Source organism: Lampris incognitus, chromosome 9 (genome assembly GCF_029633865.1).
Source record: "Lampris incognitus isolate fLamInc1 chromosome 9, fLamInc1.hap2, whole genome shotgun sequence".
Taxonomy (NCBI): Eukaryota; Metazoa; Chordata; class Actinopteri; order Lampriformes; family Lampridae; genus Lampris; species Lampris incognitus.
The window spans coordinates 56267780-56292631 of record NC_079219.1 but is presented as its reverse complement, the minus strand read 5'-3'; the positions used below and the strand labels follow the sequence as shown (position 1 = coordinate 56292631).

The window sequence follows — 24852 nt, the reverse complement described above, 5'->3', positions numbered from 1 at the left end:
ACCAAAGATGCTGTTGGACGTATTAAAGAAGAAAGCCACTTTATGTTGTCATTGTACCGTTACGATGAATGTGTTCGCTGCATTTAACCCGTCCTATTGTATAGGAGCAGTGGGCAGCTGTGGTGCCCGGGGACCAACTCCAGTTCTTCTTTCCATTGCCTTGCTCAGGGGCACAGGCAGGAGTATTAACCCTAACATGCATGTCTTTTTGATGGTGGGAGGAAACCGGAGCACTCGGAGGAGACCCACCCAGACACGGGGAGAACATGCAAACTCCACGCAGAAAGGACCCGGGACGGCCTCGGGTTCGAACCCAGGACCTTCTTGCTGTGAGGCAACAGTGCTGACCACTGGGCCACCGTGCCGTCCCTCTACATGTTTAACTGATCCAGCCATGATTGTATGAGCAGGTCTGCTGTCTCGCCGGCCCGGTGGATGGGTTCCAAGTTTCTGTCTTGAACTGAAGGGGGCTGATCTCAGGACGGGCATTGTCTTTCTTGCTTATCAGCTGATACAGATTTTCCAATAAAGCTTTCTGTTCACCATCCAGTCTGTTTGAATAATTAATGAAAGGTATGAATGCCGGGGCATTTGGAAAGGTCTCCTCTGCTGTTAGTACGGAATTCAATTGTCTGGATATTGTGAGTGGTTGTTAAGGCCTAGGGAGAAAACCACTTTGCTGACTGTCGTGACAGGTTGGAGTGTTTTGAAAAAGTGGTCTCTGTGGGGAAACGGCACTCCAGGGAAGCTGTCTACCTGCACTTCATCACTGCTGAATTGCAGGATGCGGGCAAGATTCGAATCTCCTATTACTAGAATCGTTTTTTTTTATTATTTATAATCGCCAATTTTTAATTTTTTGTTCTGTTTTCTCTTTTTGATTTTTTCCCCCCAATTGTACCTGGCCAATCACCCCGCTCTCCGAGCCGTCCCGGTCGCTGCTGCACCCCCTCTGCCGATCTGGGGAGGGCTGCAGACTACCACATGCCTCCTCCGATACATGTGGAGTCGCCAGCCGCTTCTTTTCCCCTGACAGTGAGGAGTTTCGCCAGGGGGATGTAGCGCGTGAGAGGATCACGCTATTCACCCCAGTTCCCCCTCCCCCCCGTACAGGCGCCCCGACCGACCAGAGGAGGCAGTAGTGCAGTGACCAGGACACATACCCACATCCGGCTGCATACCCACCTGCAGACACGGCCAATTGTGTCTGTAGGGACGCCCGACCAACCCGGAGGTAACACGGGGATTCGAACAGGTGATCCCCATGATGGTAGACAACGGAATAGACCACTATGCTACCCAGATGCCCCCCCGTTTGTCCTGTTTTCTGATGGGTTTAGCATTGGGCTAAGGTTAGGGTAAGGGTTAAGGTTAGGCATGTAGTTCTGATGGTTAACATTAGGGTTAGGGAATGAATGTAGTCAATTAGGGGGTCCTCACAAAGACAGAAGCACAAGAATGTGTGTGTGTGTGTGTGTGTGAAGTGCAGGAAGTGCTTACACTGTCGTTCCCCCGTCCTCCAGGCTCAATCATGTAGGTGTGATTCCCGTCGAAAAACATCCCGCTGGAAAAATGAAAAGTGGGGTAAGGGTGGTGGTGGGGAGAGGGGGGGGGAGGGGGAATGGGTCCGGAGAGAGGTAGGAGAGCAGAAACAACACGTCAGTATACGTGTCCTTCGTTCATTACTAAACCGAATAATGCATCAGGAGATTCCACTTCCTCGCCATTAGCGCTAAAGTGTCGGCTGTTTCAGTGCCGGCACCGCCATGTCTCCGCGGCTGCCTGTTACCATGTTACCGGAGCACTTTTCGTAAACCCATCCATCCATTATCTGAACCGCTTATCCTGCTCTCAGGGTCGCGGGGATGCGGGAGCCTATCCCAGCAGTGATTGGGCGGCAGGCGGGGAGACACCCTGTGCAGGCCGCCAGGCCATCACACAGGCCCCCCCACCACCACACACACATTCACACCCAGGGGCAATTTAGTCCGGCCGAGTCACCTGACCTACATGTCTTTGGACCGTGGGAGGAAACCGGAGCCCCCGGAGGAAACCCACGCAGACACGGGGCGAACATGCAAACTCCACACAGAGGACGACCCGGGACGACCCCCAAGGTTGGACTACCCCGGAGCTCGAACCCAGGACCTTCTTGCTATGAGGCGACCGCGCTACCCACTGCGCCGCCGTGCTGCCCACTTTTCGTAAACCGCACCCCGGTAACAGAGATACAGAGGGACCAGACGCAGTTTAGGACAGACTCCTCCGCAGCTCTCGCCCCCGTCCGCGGCATCGTTAAATGCATTCCCCGGGCGGGCAATGCATTTAATGGAGGGAGGCTAATGCGAGAGGAAAGGAAAGGTCATCCAATCACCAGAGAGAGGATTCCACCGTGCGGCGCCGTTTAAAGGTCACCTATGGCTCGCATGTCTGGAGCGATAACTAAGAACTGGGCATTTGTTGGGCAACGCTGCCTCCCCGTTCAAGTAGATGGACGGCATGCGAGACAGCTTTGAAATGGGAGATTGTTCTGCTGCAACTGAGAGAAAAAAAAAAAAATTTGCAATACCCAAATAATGAAAACTGCAAACAGGATTCTGTTGAGCTTTTTACGCAGCAACTGCAAATCCAAAATGCTTTTAGTATACGAAGGAAAGAAGATATTTACTAACCCAGAAAGAAAAAATGATATAAAAAGACAGATACAGGCACACGATGATGTCAACAGACACAGATGCGAGTCTAACACACACACTTGTACAAACACACACTTATGAAGGCATGCACAGCCAAGGAGGGTGCGTCCTGCAGAAGGACTGGGGCCAGGGTTTCATTATTGCCAGCGATCGGTTGAAAAAGTCAGCGATCAATGCCTCATTCAGCATCGGGGTGAAGGTCTTTTTGTCTCTGCCTGCAACACAACCTGAGAAGGACATGAGTGTGTGTGTGTGTGTGTGTGTGTGAAAGTGCACACGTGCAGCCGACAGCCATTAATTAACTTTATCTGAAGCTTTTTAGGAGATTGCTCAGGTCAAACCGTGACGGGAAATGAATCAGCAGAGCCCAATCGCTCTTCCTTCTTTCACTTTCTCCCCCCCTTCCCCCGCCATTCAGACTCCCCCGTGAAGAGCTCACCTCTAACGATAACCACACGCCTTTGTCCGGCGTCACACATAAAGCACATAAGCCGATAATGTGTCAGAAAAGCAGAGCCGTGGAGAGCGAGAGGCCTCCTCTTGGTGGAGCGCCCGACTGTCTGGACCATGCTGACTACGTTTAAAGATGGCGGGATGGTCACGTGGTTTGTGAGGTCATCCCAGTTAAAGGACTCTGGTTCACTTCCTTCATAGGACAGACTATTCGTACATCGCTTCACCTGGGGGTTAACATTAAATTAAGATATGGATTCAGGTTAGATTAAGATTGGGGTTAAATTTAGGGTAAAAGTTAAGGTTAGGGCCAGGGGTTGGGGTGGGTTTTAAGATTAAAAACGATGGAGGGGGGGCATCCGGGTGGTGTGGCGGTCTATTCCATTGCCTACCAACACGGGGATCGCCTGTTCGAATCCCCATGTTATCTCCGGCTTGGTCGGGAGTCCCTACAGACACAATTGGCCGTGTCTGCGAGTGGGAAGCCGGATGTGGGTGTGTGTCCTGGTCGCTGCACTAGCGCCTCCTCTGGTCGGTCGGGGCGCCTGTTCAGGGGGGAGGGGGAACTGGGGGGAATAGCGTGATCCTCCCACATGCTACGTCCCCCTGGTGAAACTCCTCACTGTCAGGTGAAAAGAAGCAGCTGGCAACTCCACATGTATGGGAGGAGGCATGTGATAGTCTGCAGCCCCGCCCCCCGGGTCGGCAGAGGGGGTGGAGCTGCGACCGGGACGGCTCGGAAGAGTGGGGTGATTGGCCAAGTACAACTGGGGAGAAAAGGGGGGGGGGGTCCAAAAAACAATAGGGGGTGCCCTGGTGCTGTAGAGCGAGTATAAGGCCGAGTCCTTACCGCAGCGGCCTGGGTTCGACTCCAACCCCGGGCCCTTTGCTGCATATCCTCCCCTCTCTCTCTCCCCTGCCTTTCCTGTCTCTCTCTCTATCGCCATCCAATAAAGGCAGAAAATGCCAAAAAAGAAATCTAAAAAAAAAAGAAGATTAAAAACGATAAACGCCATCCAGGTGAAATGCCCTTCCTTTATACCACAGTGCCCTTGAGCAAAATGCTTAATCCAACCCCGCCTGTGAACGCCACATCACGTCCTGCAGACTAGAACCTTCGTCCCTGTTCAGTGACTCTTCCTCCAGGGCTGAGGTGGTGAGTCTGGGCTAACGTGGTCCACCGCTCCCATCTTACTGCTCAGCTATTTTATTCCTCCCTCACTCCTCCCTGTCCATTCATCTTCCTGTCACACCCTGAAAGAGGAGGAGGAGGAGGAGGAGGAGGAAGGGGAGGCAAGCCAGATAGCCAAGTAGTGGGAAATGCTGAGCATTTACCCCCCCTCCCACCCACCCACCCACCCACACACGCAGTGTGTGATTTTTGCCATCTCAGACAAGTTTGGGACAAAATCGTTGCGGTGTGAGCGATGGTTGGCCGTCTCGGGTCATTCACTTTGACGGGGTAAGGAACTCTAAATGAGAACAACTTACTGAATGATGGTTGTTTTTTTTGGGGGGGGGGGGCTTTTCACCCCAACTGTATCCGGCCAATTACCCCACTCTTCCGAGCCATCCTGGTCGCTGCTCCGCCCCCTCTGCCGATCCGGGGAGGGCTGCAGACTACCACACGCCTCCTCCTGGGGACTCCACCACATGTGGAGTCCCCAGCCGCTTCTTTTCACCTGACAGTGAGGAGTTTCACCAGGGAGAGGTGGCGCGTGGGAGGATCACGCTATTCCCCCCAGTTCCCCCTGCCTCCTGAAAGGCGCCCCCACCGGCCAGAGGAGGCGCTCGTGCAGCGACCAGGACATACCCACATCCGGCTTCCCACCCACAGACACGGCCAATTGTGTCTGTAGGGACGCCCGACCAAGCCGGAGGTAACACGGGGATTCGAACCAGCGATCCCCGTGTTGGTAGGCAACGGAATAGACCTCCATGCTACCTGCCGAGAAATGTTTCTTACCTTGCTGACGGACAAATTTGCTTGTTTCAAGAGTGTGCACTAGCGTCACGATTATAAGACTTGTCATAAGGAATTTCCACTAAAGTAGGAAACAAAAAATAATCTTAAAACAGGAAACTTGATTCGAGGTCATCTTTCTCTCTCCCAGCAAATGTCTGGAGACAAGTCCTATTATCCTGAAACAAGTGCACTTCCTCGTAATAAGTGTTAATATCTGCCCGTGGGGCGGATAAAGTTTCCGAGCAACATGTTGAAATAAACACTACAAGGCTTACCACAAGATAAAACACCTTGAAGAGTTGCCACTTCTGTTCGAGGACAGCCGACCGGGTGCGAATTGACCCGAGTCAGAAAATGTGGGCCGTGATGGTTTTGTGCTGGAGGAGGTTCGACGATATGCACTGCGGACGACACGCCATCCTGACGAGCCAGTGCGTTTACATGCACATTAAGTCGAGCTACGGTTACAGCTCGATTAGCCCATGTAACTGGACTACTGTCGGTGGCCCGGTATACAAGAACCGGGCGAGAATCGATTTATCGACGGAAGCATTTCCCACCCCGGTACGGTAGGTGGCGATATGCCTCCACCCAAGGCTGGATTACAGACCGGGCGTGCCGGGCGAGTGCCCCGGGGCTCCGGACCACCAGGGGCCCCAAAAGGTCAGAGGTATTGTGTTCGCATATAGTAGGGATCCCCAATCGTACCCTACAAGGGACGTTTGTTCCAACCCCGCGTCGCGATGCAGGGCCCAAGCGAGTCTCCATCGATGCGTTGGGGGCCCCAAGCTACAAAGTCTCTGCATTAGCTTTACATTTAACAATGTTTAGCATCGTTAGCGTAGCCTAACTGACAGGGCGGGGGAGGGGGGCGATACATATGCATGCCCCGGGGCCCCCTGGTGGGTTAATCCGGCCACGCCTCCACCGCACACAGATTTTCTCGGGGGGGGGGGGGGTTCTTTTAAATCCCGCTTCGTCCAACTTTTCCGCCACTTTCTTGAATAGTTCGCCATTCCGCGTTCTCCCTCCATCCACGTGCTGTAGGATATTCAACTCCTTTAGCTGACACGACATAAAGTCTGTCTCCTCGTCTGTCCAGAAATGCGCGGTTCTCACTCTCGCACAAGCCATGTTAATACCGTTGATACTTTCACTTCCGGGTGAAAGACCGCCGCCGGAGCTATGGGTCATGCGCAGAACGCCTGGGCCAGTTCGGGGCCGATTGAAGCGGTATACATGCCAGAGTAAATCCATCCCCAACCGCTTCATCTGGGCGTGTTAGTCTGACTTCGAGAAATTCGATTTAGTACGATTTCAGTGGGACTAACACGTTTACATGTGTTTTAAAAGTCCAGTTTTAGTCGGACTAACACAATAAATCCACTTTTTCTAACGTCATGTAAACGTACTGATGAGAGAAAATATAGAAAACGACATGATTAACAGAATATATATATATATATATATAGATATTTTCTACAGATGGATCACATTAATCAGTAGTCTCTCTCTGTGCGCGTGCGTGTGCGTGTGTGTGTGCGTGCATGTTTCTCTGAAAGACACAGAGAGAGAGACAGAGAGAGAGAGAGTGAAGGAGAGAGAGAGAGAGAGAGAGAGAGAGAGAGAGAGAGAGAGAGAGAGAGAGAGAGAGAGAGAGAGAGAGAGAGAGAGAGAGAGCGAAGGAGAGAGCGAGAGAGGAAGACAACAGGATGTGCATTATGGTAAACACCTGACTCAGCATCAGAGAAATTCTCTATGAAAACGAATCTCTCTCAACACCATCCCACTATCCTCTCTCTCCTTTTGCACAACCCTCTCTCTCTCTTTCCCTCTCTCTCATCTACTCTGCCCCCCCCGTTCCCTCTCTCATCTATTCTGTCCCCCCCCTCTCTCTTTCCCTCTCTCATCTATTCTGCCCCCCCCTCTCATTCCCTCTCTCATCTATTCTGTCCCCCCTCTCTCTTTCCCTCTCTCATCTATTCTGCCCCCCCCTCTCATTCCCTCTCTCATCTATTCTGTCCCCCCTCTCTCTTTCCCTCTCTCTCATCTATTCTGCCCCCCCCTCGTTCCCTCTCTCATCTATTCTGCCCCCCCTCGTTCCCTCTCTCATCTATTCTGCCCCCCCCTCTCTTTCCCTCTCTCATCTATTCTGCCCCCCCCTCTCGTTCCATCTCTCATCTATTCTGTCCCCCCCTTTCCCTCTCTCATCTATTCTGCCCCCCCCTCGTTCCCTCTCTCATCTATTCTGCCCCCCCTCGTTCCCTCTCTCATCTATTCTGCCCCCCCCTCTCTTTCCCTCTCTCATCTATTCTGCCCCCCCCTCTCGTTCCATCTCTCATCTACTCTGCCCCCCCCCCCCCATCTCTCATCTACTCTGTCCCCCTCTCTCGTTCCCTCTCTCATCTATTCTGTCCCCCCTCTCTCTCGTTCCCTCTCTCATCTACTCTGTCCCCCCCCTCTCTCTCTCATCTACTCTGTCCCGCTCTCTCTCTCGTTCCCTCTCTCATCTATTCTGTCCCTTCTCTCTTTCCCTCTCTCATCTACTCTGCCCCCCCCTCTCTCATCTACCCTGCCCCCACTCTCTCTCGTTCCCTCTCTCATCTACTCTGTCCCCCCTCTCTTTCTTTCCCTCTCTCTCATCTACTCTGTACCCCCTCTCTCGTCTACTCTGTCCCCCTCTCTGTCTTTATCACTTTGACAGTTCACGTTATTATGCACTAGCTATAGCATCATAGGCTAGCTATAGCATCATAGGCTAGCTATAGCATGAGTGTGTCTGTATGTCTTCTGTCATGTATGGTTGAATATTTTCCTTCCCCCGCACACACACAAGATGGTCCTGGGTTCAGACACACACCCATAGACCACTGCTGTCATGTGTAACCTCCATCCCGAGCGTCCGGGTAGCGTAGTGGTCTATTCCATTGCCTACCAACACAGGGATCGGCGGTTGGAATCCCCATGTTACCTCCAGCTTGGTCAGGCATCCCTACAGACACAATAGGCGTGTCTGCGGGTGGGAAGCTGGATGTGGGTATGTGTCCTGGTCACTGCGCTAGTGCCTCCTCTGATCAGTCGGGGTGCCTGTTCGAGGGGGAGGGGGAACTGGGGGGAATAACGTGATCATCCGCCACCTTTTCCAACGCCCAGCCTGTTCCTGTTCCCGAGCTATCGACCGTCCCCGCCGACACCCAACCTGGTGCTGATCCCAAGCCGTCGGCCTCCCTTGCCGACGCCCAGCGTGTTCCTATTCCCGAGCTATCGACCGTCCCTGCCAACACCCAGCCTGGTCCAGAGTCGTCGGTCGGGCCCAGCCCGGTCCCAAGCCATCGGCTGCCCTTGCCAGCATCCAGCCTGGTTTCTCTGTTGCCCTGCCAGATTATCCCGTGTATTCAGCCAAGCTACCCAGCATTTCATTAACTCTCGTTCTGCCGGTCTACCCGTGTTTGAAGTCTTTGGCCTGTTTCCTGGACCTTGTTTCTCTTGCCTGCCCCTTGTCAGATCTTTTCACCTGTTTGGACTGAAAACCCTGGTAACTAGAACTTGAGCTTTGAACCTGTTTTGCCTGTCTGCCTGCCCCTCGTCTATCAGTCTGTCAGACTGATTTGCTGTGTACTGACCCCTGCCTGCCCTTGACCATTAAACGGAGTGTGACTCTAACCACCTGCCTGTGTTGTGCATTTGGTTTCTTACCTGTGCATTTCCCAGGGAAACGAACCATCAGTTACTACTTGTTTCCCATGTAGAATTACATCACTTATTTTCTGATCTTTAAATTTGGGTTGTTTTGTCTGTTTTATTGATGGTGTGATTTTAAATGTTTTTATTGTCGTTCGTGTGGACCCCTGGAAGATCTATCTAGTACAGAATAAGGCTGCGTATTGGCGAGAATCTGGTGATACGATACGTATCACGATACGGGGCTTACGATTCAATATATCGCGATATGTCGTACTGTAAGAAAGGTGATATAATGTGGCTTCATAGGCCTGTGTTCTTTGTGCTCATGCTACTTTCTGTCTCAGTTTACGTTGTTGTGTTGGGAGTGGAAGAGTGAAATGGCTGAAGATACTGTTATAACACTGTTATCTAGCAGCCGTGGGGTTACACACAACACAAAATGTTTGTCACGAACCTTTACATGTAAACAACTAAAAATCAATATAGCTGTTTTGAGAATCGATACAGTATCACAAAAGATGGGGGCGTCGGGGTAGCGTAGCAGTCTATTCCATTGCCCACCAACATGGGGATCACCAGTTCGAATCCCCGTGTTACTTCCGGCTTGGTCGGGTGTCCCTACAGACACAATTGGCCGTGTCAGTGGTTGGGAAGCCGGATGGAGGACTAGGCGTCCTGGTCGCTCCACTAGCGCCTCCTCTGGTCGGTTGGGGCATCTGTTGGGGGGGGGGGGATTGGGGGGAATAGTGTGATCCTCCCACGCGCTACGTCCACCTGGTGAAACTGCTCACTGTCAGGTGAAAAGAAGTGGCTGGCGACTCCACATGTATCGGAGGAGGCATGTGGTAGTCTGGAGCCCTCCCCGGATGGGCAGAGCGGGTGGAGCAGCGACTGGGATGGCTCGGAAGAGTGGGGATAATTGACCCGATGCAACTGTGGAGAAAAAGTGGGGGAAAATTCCCCCCAAAAAAAAAGTACCACAAAAGATAATATCACGATACTCGAGTGTATCGATATTTTCTTACACCCCTGGCACAGAACTGAATATACTATATAGAACACAGAGCTTTTCCAAACTATTTCGGGGACGTAGAATCAGCGGGACGTATAAGGACTCGAAATTACATCTTCTTACATCCTACTCCTCTGACCCGCGAACATACCGAGTCCCGTGATTCAAATCTAAATCTACAGACGAGACCACGTACACAGTATAGCCGTAATCTCTCTTTCTGCTGCTTACACATGCACGGTTACCCTTAACACAGAACCACACATGCATGTACGGTATGAAATCCTCCTGGCGGCCTTGTTTCTGACCCGTCTCTCTCTGACAGAGCGCCGCTTCAGAGCAAAGCTAAAAATACCAACGGGAGAAACAGAAACGTCCCACAGGAAAACACTTCAGAGAGGAGTTTCTCTGTGTATGTGTGTGATTCGAAGAGAGGTCTTATATGTACGTGGAATCCTGAACGGAGGAGTCTGTCAATCCATACTACGCCGTCTGAGGGACAGGTCCACGCTGCAACGGGAGCAGTACCTGTCTGTGTGAGTTATGACCTAGTAAGGAGGTAAATAAGTAGAGAGAAGAGAGAGAAGGCTCACTAAAACTAATTATGCTGGCCTGATGGCTAATTGGGCCGGGGCTGGGACAGGGAGAGACTGAGAAAATGGCGGCGACGTTCACCGGCCGCGTCGTAGTGGGTGGAAAAAGGGGAAGGACCTACCGGGGCCCAGAAGGGAGGGGCGGGGGGGCCCCTCGGGAAGCCTGGCATTAAAAGTTTGTTTTGGTTTGCAAAATTTTCATTTCTGTAAATAGATGGCATTTATACAGCGCTTTTCTAGTCTACCGACCACTCGAAAGCGCTTTACGAGGGCTCGCATTCACAACGCTGACGGCAGAGCCTGCCACCGCGAGGTGCCAAGCTGCTCATCGAGAGCAGCTGGGGGTTCAGCGTCTTGCTCAAGGACACTTCGACACACTCTCTGAAGGAGCCGGGGATTGAACCGGGAACCTTCCGATTACCGGACGGGCCCGCTCTACCTCCTGAGCCACGCCGCCCCACTCTGTAAAATTCAAAATGATGCCCAAGTGTTTCAATTTCTAACTAATTAGTGTCATAACTTCAGTTAAAAATGGCTCAATACATCAGTTGAGGGACTTCAAGAAAATAGCGGAGGCTCTCTGAGGCCCCTCTCACCCCTTACGAAAGGTGCAAAATGGTTTAGTCCGCCCCTCACGAGCGTCTCTCAATGCAGCTCATCTAGTCCTGTCGCGAGTGACTGCGGATACAAGTTTAAGTTAGGTTAAAATAAATTCATGTACTATGATAGTAAATAATATAGTGTGCTGGAACTCAAAAAAGTGACGCGTGACAGACAAAAGAAGGAAGGGGCCCACAGAGACGGCTTATGTATAGGGCCCAGAATTTTGTGCGACGCCCCTGACGTTCACGACCACAAACAAGATAATACTCACTGTAGTCCATGGCAGGTGGAGAGCGCCACGAAGGAGTCGGAGTTGTCCCTGACCTTTCCTTGATAGTAACAATGTTCCCCTCCCTGTAGGCAAAAGACAGAAATACAAACAGGTCAACACAACACAGACGGTCTCTGCCTAAATGTCTCGTATGAACAGCGGGGACCAGTTAAAATTCAGTTTTTTCTACCGCTGTTGTCAGTTCTCCCTCCGTAGGCCCGGCGCCAGCTCACAATACAAACACGGATGGGAGGTTGTGCGTGCACTCCGCTCGGTTGCTCATCTGCTCAAAGGACGCGCTTGTGTTTGACAATACGTCTTTTTTCGAGATTCTTTCATTGAGGTTATTTTACAGGCCTTATAAACAAGGTTGAAAAGCCAGCCGAAGCAAAGTGAGGCTGCCCCCCCCCCCCTCTGCCGATCCGGGGAGGGCTGCAGACTACCACATGTCTCCTCCGGTACCTGTGGAGTCGCCAGCCGCTTCTTTTCACCTGACAGTGAGGAGTTTCACCAGGGGGACGTAGCGCGTGGGTGGATCACGCTATGTTAACAGGTGCCCCGACCGACCAGAGGAGGCGCTAGTGCAGCGACCAGGACACACACCCACATCCGGCTTGCCACCTGCAGACACGGCCAATTGTGCCTGTAGGGACGCCCGACCAAGCCAGAGGTAACACGGGGATTCGAACCAGCGATCCCCGTGTTGGTAGGCAACGGAATAGACCGCTACGCTACCCGGACACAGAATAACAGTTATGTGTTATTTGTATAGGTTATCACTAATTTAGCAACAGAAAACAGTCTTATTTGCAGCCTTCTTTGAAGGAGTCCTCGTTCTCTTAATTTTCATCTTACATCTTATAGATTTGGTCCAAGGCTATGGTGAAATATCTCCCAAGCTCCATCTTTCACTGCCTGAAATTCCATTGCTCCGACTGACTTTCCTTCCCCTTCTCTCCAGGGCATACCCCCACCTCTCCAGGCTCTCTTCAACCTGCACCCTGCTCTCGCTACAGATCACAATGTCATCCGCAAACATCGTAGTCCACGGAGACTCCTGCCTGATCTCGTCCGTCAACCTGTCCATCACCACTGCAAACAAGAAAGGGCTCAGAGCCGATCCTTGATGTAATCCCACCTCCACCTTGAACCCATCTGTCATTGCACCCGCAGACCTCACCACTGTCACACCGCCCTCATACGTATCCTGCACCACTCCTACATACTTCTCTGCAACTCCCGACTTCCTCATACAACACCACACCTCCTCTCTCAGCAACCTGTCATATGCTTTCTCTAAATCCATCCATCCATTATCCAAACCACTCATCCTGCTCTCAGGGTCGTGGGGACGCTGGAGCCCATCCCAGCAGCCACTGGGCGGCAGGCGGGGAGACACCCTGGACAGGCTGCCAGGTCCATCACAAGGTCACAATGTATACCTCCCTCTGACCTTCTCTATACTTCTCAATCTACATTCTCAAAGGAAACATCTAACTGTGGTGCTCTTTCGTGGAATGAAACCATACTGCTGCTCGCTGATCGTCTCCTCTCCTCTTAACCTAGCTTCTATTACCTCCATATCTTCACGCTGGGGACTTCTAGTAATTGCGGAGGTCGTCTGTGATCTTAATCCTGTGCGAATCAGCCACATCCCTAATTTGCAAAGTAAAAACTCCCACGCAAATTTACCTACCATATTTCAGCAAACACAGAGGTCATCTGATAACATTAGCCCCATGCAACTCAGCATCTCAGTAATTTGGGATCCTTTTTTTTTTAGCGAGGTTTTTTTCTCCGCGCCTTTTTTCTGCCTCTTCCCCGGTCGAGAATTATGGCGGCTGCGGTGGAAATTATAAATGAAGATTTTGAAAGCATTTTGGGTGCAAATTCAGGAGGCTCGTCTTGCTACATAACATGAAGACCCATTCGCAGAAAGACCGAGCTCAAATCCATCAGAAGAGCAAAATCTCGATAGGATGAGATGGATGACGTGCATGGCAGCATGCAGTAAGGACTCTTGACTATGTAAGACGTTCAAAACGTGGTTGCAGAGAAAAACTGTGCAGAGGAAGCGGAAGTGACGTGGAGCCTTGACTTTGTCTCTCTCCCCAATCATACACAACCAATTACCCCACTCTTCCGAGCCGTCCCGGTCACTGCTCCACCCCCTCTGCCGATCCGGGGAGGGCGGCAGGCTACCACGTCTCCTCCGATACATGTGGAGTCGCCAGCCGCTTCGTTTCACCTGACAGTGAGGAGTTTCCCCTGACAGTGAGGAGTTTCACCAAAGGGACGTATTGCGTGGGAGGATCACGCTATTCCCCCCCAGTCCCCCCCCCCCGAACAGGCTACCCGACCGACCAGGAAATCACAACCAGAGGATAGAAAGACCGTGGAGAGATGATTGGAATGGCCTCTCTAATGTATACCATTCCCTCTTTACACTGCTGGAGCACGATGGAATCTTGGACTGCAACAATGAAATGCACCTTTGGGCTTCATGCTACGTGTGCTTGCCGAGAATCAACCGAGACCTGCGTCTCTTTGTCACCCAGTGGAACTACCATGGCCTCAGAACTGCATGGTACATGTCCCCATATCAAATGTTTGTGCAGGGATGTCTTCAACTACCACCACAAAATCTCACAGGCGTTCAAGGGGTTTTCGGCGCAGATGAGCAGCCGGCGGAGGGAGTAGAGAGACCACCAGCACCTGCTTTCAACTGGCCAGAGAGGGTTGATGTTCCCTCTAATCTGTTTGTTCTTGTGCCTGGTCGCCTTCAAGAACTCCAGCAATGAGTCGACCCTTTGGCGGGTTCAAGAGACGGGCTTGGAGTCGATCTTCTGGAGGAAGTGCTGAGCTTTCTGTCATCTTAAGCTGAACCAGTCCATCAAACTGTCTTTGGCTGAACAATTTATGCTTGTTTTGAGTATTTAGTGGGCCAAGCACCGAAGGTGCGAAGGCACCCTCTTATAATTGTAGTTATTTGCTATTATCATTATTCCGCCACCTTTTGCATATTGGCAAAATGGCCCAAACTGCCCGGTCGATCTTTAGGGATGTAATTATCAAACCGCCCAGTCGATATAACGTGCAGAACAGCTCCTTAGCCCCCTATGCCATTGGAGGCCCTCCATTAATTGCCAGTTCTAAGTATATTTTAATTGTTAGTGTATTATAATTTAGTTATACCGTGGTAAGGACTGTAATTTAAAGGGATGCCGGTTTCAGGGGCCTCTGAATGCCTCTCAAGTGCACTGGTTGACATGCAAACACAACATCCTATTTGATGGAGATGGCAATTGAATGCTAAACTGGATCTGCCATCACAAAGCTATGTCAAGTTATTTTTTAATGAAAAACAATGGGTGTCCCACTTTACCAAACAAGCTTGTCACACTGCTCGAGTAAGAGAGGGGGGTCATGGCATGTTATAGGGCAGTGTTTCTCAACCCAGTCCTCAAGGAACCCCTATCCTGCATATTTTCTTTGCAACCCTGAATAGGTACCTGTTTGTAGTTATTCAACCAATCAGCAGTGAATTTTGCCAGACGTTGCACACCTTGCATAATGAAGTGCTGCGAGATGATTGGTCGAGTAAGTACAAGCAGGGCTACCTATGCAGGGTTACAATGAAAATCTGCAGGATAGGGGTTCCTTGGGGACTGGGTTGAGAAACACTGTTATAGGGTGTGTAGCTTCTAAACTGTTATGTATCCCAATTTACTTTCAACATAAAATGTTAATAATGTTTAAAATAATCGATGGAAACATCACTGGGGTAAGTAAACAGTTTTTTTTTTTTTTTGGAAGACCAAGCGAGTCTGACTGGCTGGTGATGAGACTCAGATATTTATCCTCTAGGAGTCGTTGTCAGAGCTACTGATATGCGTGGCTCTTTGTGATCCGACGTTTGGTGATGTTTGTGTAACCGGTTATTTTCTTGCCTGGTGCGGGATTCGATACGGGACGTACTGCGCCACAAGGCGACATCACTAACCGCTCGGCTAAAGGGTCAGACCCGTTAGCTAGGGGCTAACGTGTCTTATTAGTAGTGTAAACTACTAATAAGACACTACTAATAAGACATGTTAGCTAGGGGCTAACGTGACACGTTAGCTAGGGGCTAACGCGTCTTATTAGTAGTAGGGTCAGACACGCTAACGTGTCTTATTAGTAGTGTAAGACATGTTAGCCCCTAGCTAACTGGTCTGACCCTTTAGCCGAGCGGTTAGTGATGTCGCCTTGTGGTGCAGTATGCCCCGTATCAAATCCCGCGCCGGGCGAGAAAATAGCTCGGTTACAAGATATAAAAAAGAAAATGTGAAAGTGGCTCACGTCCTCTGATTCAAAACAAAGCCTGTAGGTCTGAAATGCACTTATACGTATATGGACTGGTCCAAACCTTTACTCTCCTCCACCTCATCCTACCATCCTCCCTTTCCTCTACAGGCGGCCGGAGACTCAAACAGCAAGTCTAGTAAATCCTCCCCTCCATCTCTCTCTGCCCTCGCTGCCCTCCTCATGCTAACCTTCCTCTCTTTCTCGTGTGTGTGTGTGTGTGTGTGTGTGTGTGTGTGTGTGTGTGTACATGTTTAGCTATCCTTGTGCGGACCAAATGTCCACACAAGGATAGCAAAACCTGACAGTGTGTGTGTGTGTGTACATGTTTAGCTATCCTTGTGTAGACCAAATGTCCACACAAGGATAGCAAAACCTGACAGTGTGTGTGTGTGTGTGTGTGCATGTTTAGCTATCCTTGTGTAGACCAAATGTCCACACAAGGATAGCAAAACCTGACAGTGTGTGTGTGTGTCCTTCCCTCCCCCTGTAAACGGACAGCGTCTCTCTCTCAGTCCATCTCTAGCCTCTATCCTTCTGGTAGTGTGTGTGTGTGTGTGGGGGGGGGTGCATGTGTGTGTGAGAGAGTCTCTCTCTCTCTCTCTCTCTCTCTCTCTCTCTCTCTCTCTCTCTCTCTCTCTCTCTCTCCTCCCTCCCTCCCTGTAAGTGCAGAGCATAAGCGCACATGTATTTCTATAGATGCGTATGGAGAGTCTAAGTGCTCTGCACCCCATCTCTTCCTGGTCCATCTCACGAGCAGCCCGGCAGCCATTAGGCAGGAAGCTGGCCTCCCAGCGGAAAGACGGCTTTTATCAGAGGATCAATTTCTGATCCACAGTCCCTCCAGAGCCTGCAGCTGTACGCCACCTCAAAAAAGAGACATGGTGCCTGCCATGTCCACAGCCCTGCACCTGGATCTCATAGCCCCTTCCTAGGACATAACTATGTATGGGACGGAGGTCCCTCCCCCCCTCCCCGTTTCCCCCTAATTGTACTTGTACCGATTTACCCTATTTTCCGAGCCGTCCCGGTCGCTGCGCCGCCCCCTCTGCCGATCCGGGGAGGGCTGCAGACTACCACATGCCTCCTCCCATACATGTGGAGTTGCCAACTGCTTCTTTTCCCCTGACAGTGAGGAGTTTCACCAGGGGGATGTAGTGCGTGGGAGGATCACGCTATTCCCCCCAGTCCCCCCCCCCCCGAACAGGTGCCCCAACTGGCCAGAGGCGTTAGTGCAGCGACCAGGACACATACCCACATCCAGCTTCCCACTCGCAGCTGTAGGTACGCCCGGCCAAGCCAGAGGTAACACGGGGATTCGAACCGGCGATCCCCTGTGATGGTAGGCAACGGAATAGACCGCTATGCTACCCGGACGCCTGGGATGGAGGTTACACGTGACGACAGTGGCCTATGGGTGTGTATGTGTGTGTGTGTGTGTGTGCGTTACTCAACAACGGAAGTGAAACTGTATCAGTCATGCTGAGGAATATGATTCGTTCTCTGTATTTTAAAAGTCATTGCTCTGTTATCTCACTCAGCCCCCCCCCCCTCCTTCCCTCTCTCTCTCTCTCTCCTCTCTCTCAGTTTCTCTATCTCACTCTGAATTTACCTACCTCCCTACACTAACTCCATATTACATCATGCTCGGCTATCGCACCATGATTCCTGAGAGAGCGGATATAAAGTAGGAGGTAGAATCCCACGGATAATGATCCATCATGCCCCACTAACCCTGCCTCTCCATCTCTTTCTCTCTCTTTCACTCTGCCTCTCGTTCCCTCCTTCTTTTTTCCTCTCATTACACTTTCTTATCGTAGACATCTAGCCTGTGCAGATAAGACGTCAGCGGACTTAAATAGCGGTGGGTGTTTTCTTGGCAAACAGAGGAGTCGACGGAAAACATGATAGATATACAGGCTGACCAACAAGCAGAGTAAAATGGGGGGGGGCAGAGAAAGAGAGAGAGAGACAGACGAGCGAGAGATGGAAAGAGAGAGAGAGAATGAGAGACAGAGAGAGAAAGAGACAGAAAGAGACAGAGAGAGAGACACACACAGAGGGATCGACAGTTGAAGTAGGTCTTTGAATGGCAAAAGGGAGAAAGGGAGATGGAAAATTGCCAGATAGATTTACAGACAGACCAACAGACAGGCAGATAAATAGAGGAAATAGAATGGGCGAGAGAGAGAGAGTGCGAGAGAGAGAGAGAGAGTTGGGTAGTGAAGCAGGGAAAGCGCTAGAGGATACAGAGGACAGACAGAGAAGGCCTGGGTAAACTGAGGTAGAGTGTCGAATGAAGAGATAGAGTGGATGAAGGAGAGAGAGAGAGAGAGAGAGCTATTTATAAGTGGCGCTGTGCTCTACTATTCCAGTGTCTCTCCTCTTCCCGTCTCCCTGAACCTTCTGCTCCACTTCTTGCCAGTGCAAGAAACACCCAAAACCCTAACACTGTGCATCCATCCTGGGTGTGTGTTTGTGTGTGTTTGTGTGTGTGTGTGTGTGTTTGTGATCCTAAATCGGTGTGATCTACCGTGATCTCTTAGGACCTAGATAAGAGTAATTAATCATATGAACTCATCTGGACAACAACACAATGGACAGGGCACAGGGAAGGCTCAGACACCGGGTAAACAAGTAGGACATTGCGCCCTCTAAGTGTGACCGTGTGAGTTTATGTGCATGTCCAGAAGGGAAGGAAAAAACAAAAAACCAAAACGTGACTGCCCAGATAGCATCCGGATGTGGGCCACTTCAGGCAATGTTGCAGCACTGATGGCCTTCTTCTGGCCCTGACAAAATGGGTGTGAGCCTAAAGTGGCCCACATGTATAACAGCAAATATGGCCCAAATATGCTAAATCAAATGTGGGCCTTTTTCGGCAAAGATGTAGTGCTCTCGGCAACATGTGATCTGGATGTGACCCTGAAGCGGCCCGTGTGGTAAATGGTGAATATGGCCCAAATATCACCAAACAAATACGGGCCACCTTTGGCAAATATGTGGCACATGCGGCATTGCTATGGCTTGGTTCTGGCCCAGATCTGGCAAACAGGAGCGGACCGCCCAAGTGCCATCATTCCACACGGTACGTGGGCCGGATGAAAGAAAGATGGAAGTCGAGTGTGGGACAGGTTCAGGCCACAGCAATTTTGCTATCCGGGTGTGCAACATGCAACCAGGGGGAGAAGGACCTGTCTTATATAAAACCAACCTGAACCAAAGACATTAACACAGGGAAAAACATCCGTCCCACCGTTTGGCAAGGCATTAGTGTAAAATGGGTCACTCGAAACCCATGAGGCGCCCTACTAAGTAGGGTATTTGTCGGTACAGTGGAGTGATCCACACAAAGATTACTTGGTAATGAGTAACATGAAAATCATGGGCCAGCAGAACATCCTGTAATTGGTCTAAAAACCTCCTAAACTCTAATTATGTATTATTCTCGGTAATAATGTCGAACTAATCCGCCGTCTGACCGAGAGAGGAGCAGGGTAAATCCTGGCCTTTCTAATGCCACCGCTAATCTGACATATCATAGCGCCTCAAGTGTGTGATCTGTGGTGGAGTTTAGCTTTCCAGTGGATTATCTTAATCTCCTGTTGCTCAGAGCTTCATATGAGGGCGGTGGTCTCTATTAGCCCCTCTCAGTGGCCATGTGAGACCAGGCCACACCAGGTGGCAGCCCCCTGCGTGCCGCCATCTTGGCGTACGGCATCGGTCAGTAAATTTTAAAAGTGTGTGTGGGGGGGGGGGGCAACATCTAAATGATGTTCCAATGTCGAGTGTGCAGAAGACGAAGGAGCTGAGGAGGTCTAGAAGCTGCAGCCAATCCCCCATACACATCAATGGGGTGGAAGTGGAGCGTGTCTCCAGCTTCAAATTCCTTTGAGTCCACATCAGCAAGGACCTCTCCTGGACACAAAACACCCGGGCCCTTGTGAAAAAGGCCCAACAACGCCTGCATTTCCTGAGGAGCGCCTGTCTGTCCCCCAAAATTCTCACCAACTTCTACTACTGCACCATAGAGAGCATCCTGACCAGCGGCGTCTCAGTGGTACGGCAGCTGCACATCAGCAGACCAGAATGCTTTGCAGCGGGTCATCAAGGCAGCCCAGCATATCGCCAGTACCCAGCTCCCAGCCGTAAAAGACATTCATCACAAACGCTAGCTTCGAAGGGGTCTCCGCATTAGCAGAGACCCCACCAACCCCAACCATGGACTGTTCTGCCCCCTGAATTTCATAGCTGACACATGAACAGCAGCACTGATTCAACCAACCTGTGATTTTCTCCCCAATTGTATCTGGCCAATTACCCCACTCTTCCGAGCCGTCCCGGTCGCTGCTCCACCCCCTCCGCCAATCCGGGGAGGGCTGCAGACTACCACATGCCTCCTCCCATACATGTGGAGTCACCTGCTGCTTCTTTTCACCTGACAGTGAGGAGTTTCACCAGGGGGATGTAGCATGTGGGAGGATCACGCTATTCCCCCCCAGTCCCCCCCCCCCCTCCCAAACAGGCTCCCTGACCGACTAGAGGAGGCGCTAAGTGCAGCGACCAGGACACATACCCACATCCGGCTTCCCCATGTTGGTAGGCAATGGAATAGACCACCACGCTACCTGGACGCCCCCCAACCTGTGACTTTCTGTTTCATAGTCCGTGGTGAAAACGCCAGTGAGGTTATGACGTCGCCATAGCGATGTGCTGATGATGTCATACTCTCACCAACACGCTGTAGACTTCAGCGTGTGTGACCACGATGACTAGTCACTGGGGCAACACTTGAACCATTTTGTTCTCCTCGGCCTGACAGAATCTAAACACATGAGCTGCAAACGCTTACTTTGGTGACGACGGCCTTCCCTTTTTCAGACACCCGTCTCTCCATGTACGTCGACGACAGGAGGTCACTGGGGAGTGAAGAGAAGAGGGGAGAAAATGTTAGCAAACCGTCTCATCTTTGCTCCGCGTCTCCCTCGGTCACACGGCTGTGATGGCGGGGTCCGACTCCATGTTGGCTGTGCAGAAACTGCGGGGCAGACTAACTGGGTGAGGATGCTGCGACCTGCACACAGGGAGGAGGGCACATCTCAAGCACATATATAACACAATTATACACCGCCGTGTGTCGGCATATGTGCATTGACTCTGTGTGTGTGTGTGTGGGTGGGTGGGTGAACAGGGTCGGGGCATGTTTTATTTATGTTGTTATATTTAGAAATGTGTTGCTATGTTTAGCTAGGTTTTCTCTGAAAGATGGAAAAAGTTGTGGCTGAGCAAGGACAAAGGCGAGTGAAGGTTAGTCGGGCGGGGGAGGGAGGGAGGGAAGGTAAGAAGACAGAGTGGGATAGAAGAACGAGAACAGACCGAGAGAGAAAGACAAGAGAGAGGGGAAGACTGGCATAAACAAGGCTAAATCAGTCGGCGTGCTTTCTCAGCAAAGCTGGACTACAGGATCCCCGGAGGGTCAAACACTGCGGGCTCTCTCCGAGACAGAGATATATGAGCTCCGGTCTCGCATGCACACACACACACACACACACACACACACACACACACACACACACACACACACACACACACTAGGGGGGGGGGTTGCGATGCAGAAAGAGTGAGTTCTATCTTAACTTGCTGGACCTGATCACATCAAAGATAGAAGTTTCAACTTTTTCCCCCCAAAAACACATTGAACCAATGTATAGTCTGTCTGTCTGTCTGTCTGTCTGTCTGTCTGTCTGTCTGTCTGTCTGTCTGTCTGTCTGTCTGTCTGTCTGTCTGTCTGTCTGTCTCTCTCACACACACACACACACACACACACGTTCTCCGCGTGCTCAGGTGGGTCATCTCTCGACTAGCGACCATTCTGTGTGACATTTGCATGTTCTCCCCTTGCTCCTCCCAACATCAAAAAAGAAACCCCGATGAAAACGTGCAGGACGGGGCGCCCGGCTAGGTGGCGTGGCGGTCTGCTCTGTTGCCTACCAACACGGGGATCGCCGGACCGCATCCCCGTGTTACCTCCGACTTGGTCGGGCGTCCCTACAGACACAACTAGTTGTGTCTGTAGGGACCTACACCTTCCCACCCACAGACACAACTAGTTGTGTCTGCAGGTGGGAAGCCGGATGTGAGTATGTGTTCCTGGTCGCTGCACTAGCGCCTCCTCTGGTCGGTTGGGGCACCGGTTTGGGTGGGAGGGGGAACTGGGGGGGAATAGCGTAATCCTCCCATGTGCTATGCCCCCCCCCCAGACAGCATCCGGATGTGGGCCACTTCAGGCAGTGATGCGGCACTGGCGGCCTTCTTCTGGCCCTGACAAAATGGATGTGAGCCTGAAGTGGCCCACATGTATAACAGCAAATATGGCCCAAATATGCCAAATCAAATGTGGGCCTCTTTTGGCAAAGACACGGTGCTCTCGGCAACATGTGATCTGGATGTGACCCTGAAGTGGCCCCGTGTGGTAAATGCTGAATATGGCCCAAACATCACAAAACAAATATGGGCCCCCTTTGGCAAATATGTGGCACATGCGGCATTGCTATGGCTTGGTTCTGGCCCAGATCTGGCAAACAGGAGCGGACCGCCCAAGTGCCGTCATTCCACACGGCACGTGGGCCGGATGAAAGTGTCAGTGTGGGACGGGTCCGGGCCACAGCAATTTTGCTACCTGGGCCTGGTGAAACTCCTCACTGTCGGGTGAAAAGAAGCGGCTGGCGACTCCACATGTATGGGAGGAGGCGTGTGGTAGTCGGCAGCCCTCCCCGGATCGGCAGAGGGGGTGGAGCGGCGACCGGGACGGCTCGGAAGAGTGGGACATTTGGCCGGATATGATTGGGGAGAAAAGGGGGGGACCCCCCCCCCCAAAAAAAAAAAAACCCCGTGCAGAACACTGAACACTCTCCTGTCCTGTCCCTGAACACGACATGGATGTTGACCTGGAACTGGTCCCTGGGCACCGAAAGAGAGGGCTGCCCACCCCTTGGGAGGACAGACAGCAGCCACCACTCCCTGCATGTGTGTGTGTGTGTGTCCTGTGTGTAAGACTGTTCGTGCAGTCTCAAGGTCCTGTAAGGCCTTGGGAAGTGTAACATTGGCCTCCGGAAGCTTCAGACTTGGACTGCAAAGAATAACGGCGTCACTAGTACTAACACCACACTATACCAACCACTCAGAACAATACGGAGGAAAAAAAACACGCACAAAAAAACAACTGACCCGCTCGAACCTTTTAGGATATCCTGTACCAGGACCATAAACTGCAGGTGGGTGTAGCCTCTCGCTCTCTTCGCTTCTTAAAAACAAATATGGCCAAAGACTCGAGCTGCTGTGGTCTCTCTGTGTAGACACAGTCCACGTCCAGTGACGGCGGCAGCAATAAGTTGATGCCTCGATGCATATCGTAAGCGAATTCAGGGACTTAACCAGTCGAGTAACGGGTCGGACCCGTTAGTCGACTGGTTAACGCGGTCGCCCGTGGTGCGGGAGAACCGGGTTGCCCCCCCCCGAATTCGCTACAATACCGATTCATTTTGATTTTGAGACACTTCATTAACCGCCGCGGGGAAATCCTGCTCTGCATTTAAGCCATCCTAGCTGTGTGGCGAGGAGCAGCGGGCAGCCGCCACGCAGCACCCGGGGACCAACTCCAGCTCTTCTTTCCGTTGCCTTGCTCAAGGGCACAGACAGAAGTATTCACCCTGACACGCGTGTCTTTCTGAGGACGGGGGAAAGCGGAGCACCCGGAGGAAACCCACCACAGACACGGGGGAGAACACGCAAACTCCACACGGAGGACGACCTGGGACGACCCCCAAGGTCGGACAACCCCGGGGTTCGAACCTCGTTACTGTGAGGCGACGGCGCTAACAACCGGGCCGCTGTGCCTCGTCTCACCGAAACTCTATGAAGCGCACACACACACACTAACATGCAAACAAACACCTGCAGATAACACAAAAACAAGAATAAAGCAAGACTATAAAAAAAAACAGGGGGGCTGTTTGCAAAAGATGACATGCTACATTTCCTGTGACAGATTTCATCGTTTTTTGTTTTTTTTCTTTTTCTTTTTACAGCCGGCGCTCCATCGTGGCGTAAACCCGCTCCCCCAAAAGATTCAATTTACAGGGGAAAGTTTGAAAATCACCCCTACATCGTGTCACCCCTTAGGTGTTTATCAGCAAGGGTAGAAGAAGAAGTGACACGGAATCCATAAGCGGGACAGCGCTCGGGAGCGGAGCGGGCCCGCTCGCCACACCCGCCGAGAGACCCATCAATCACCCCCCCAACCTCCTGTCAGGATCCAATCATCCGCGAGAGCAAAGAAGTCGTATACTTTTACTGAGCGGGCCGCGCCGCCTGACCCGAGATGGAAAGTGGTGAGTGGGAGGAGGAGGATGCGGTGAGAGAGAGAGAGAGAGAGAGAGAGAGAGAGAGAGAGAGAGAGAGAGAGAGAGAGAGAGAGAGAGAGAGAGATGAGAGAGAGAGAGAGAGAGAGAGAGAGAAGGAGAGAGAGAGAGGAGGAGAGAGAGAGAGAGAGAGAGAGATGAGAGGAGAGAGAGAGAGAGAGAGAGAGAGAGAGAGAGAGATGAAGGCCAGACACGCACTACTACAGACACAGCTTAGATTAAACTGAGGACACCGTGGACGTTTTCTAAGTGCTTCAAAACGTAAGCGGCTCTTGTGAACGCCACTTGAATGTGATTTATCTGTTTCTGGACTATGATGTGTATGACTCACACAATCGAGACCTAATCCGTCTCTCTGCATCGGGGGGGGGGGGGGTCTCCCTAAACCCTAGAAATTGACTCATGTGGAACATTGGGACACAGAAACCAAATTACAACACAAACTGGAATGTTAAAAAGAGAAGACAGATTGGCTGACTGTCTGTCCACCGTCAGAGACGGCCAGCAGAGACACGTCCTTACCTAGCACAGGCTCACGGACCACAGTCCAGCCACTGGAAGGGCAGACACACACACAACGTCTTGGCTACCAAAGAATGTGTGGTCACTGTACGGCAGGTGAGGGTGGAGGCAGAGATGCACTTCCTGCCAAATTGTGAGACATTCCAGAACATAAGAGAAAAACACCAGGAGAACTTTGAAGACCAGATTCCAAATGTTCTACTCCTGATGAGGAAGAGCAATGGCCACTTGTTTTAGGACAGGGTCAAAGGTCACACCTGGCGGCCCGATATGTGTCAGAATGCCATA

At 51.4% G+C, this 24852-nt stretch overlaps 1 protein-coding gene across 1 annotated transcript in view; it reads right to left on the bottom strand.

Annotated features, from left to right (window-relative positions):
• Window positions 1-24852, bottom strand: part of adam22 (ADAM metallopeptidase domain 22) — a 98006-nt gene that overhangs the window by 49942 nt on the left and 23212 nt on the right. Inside the window, 3 exon segments of the mRNA XM_056286432.1 lie at window positions 1501-1564; window positions 11279-11361; window positions 20475-20541. Of these exon segments, the coding sequence (XP_056142407.1) occupies window positions 1501-1564; window positions 11279-11361; window positions 20475-20541 (214 nt within the window).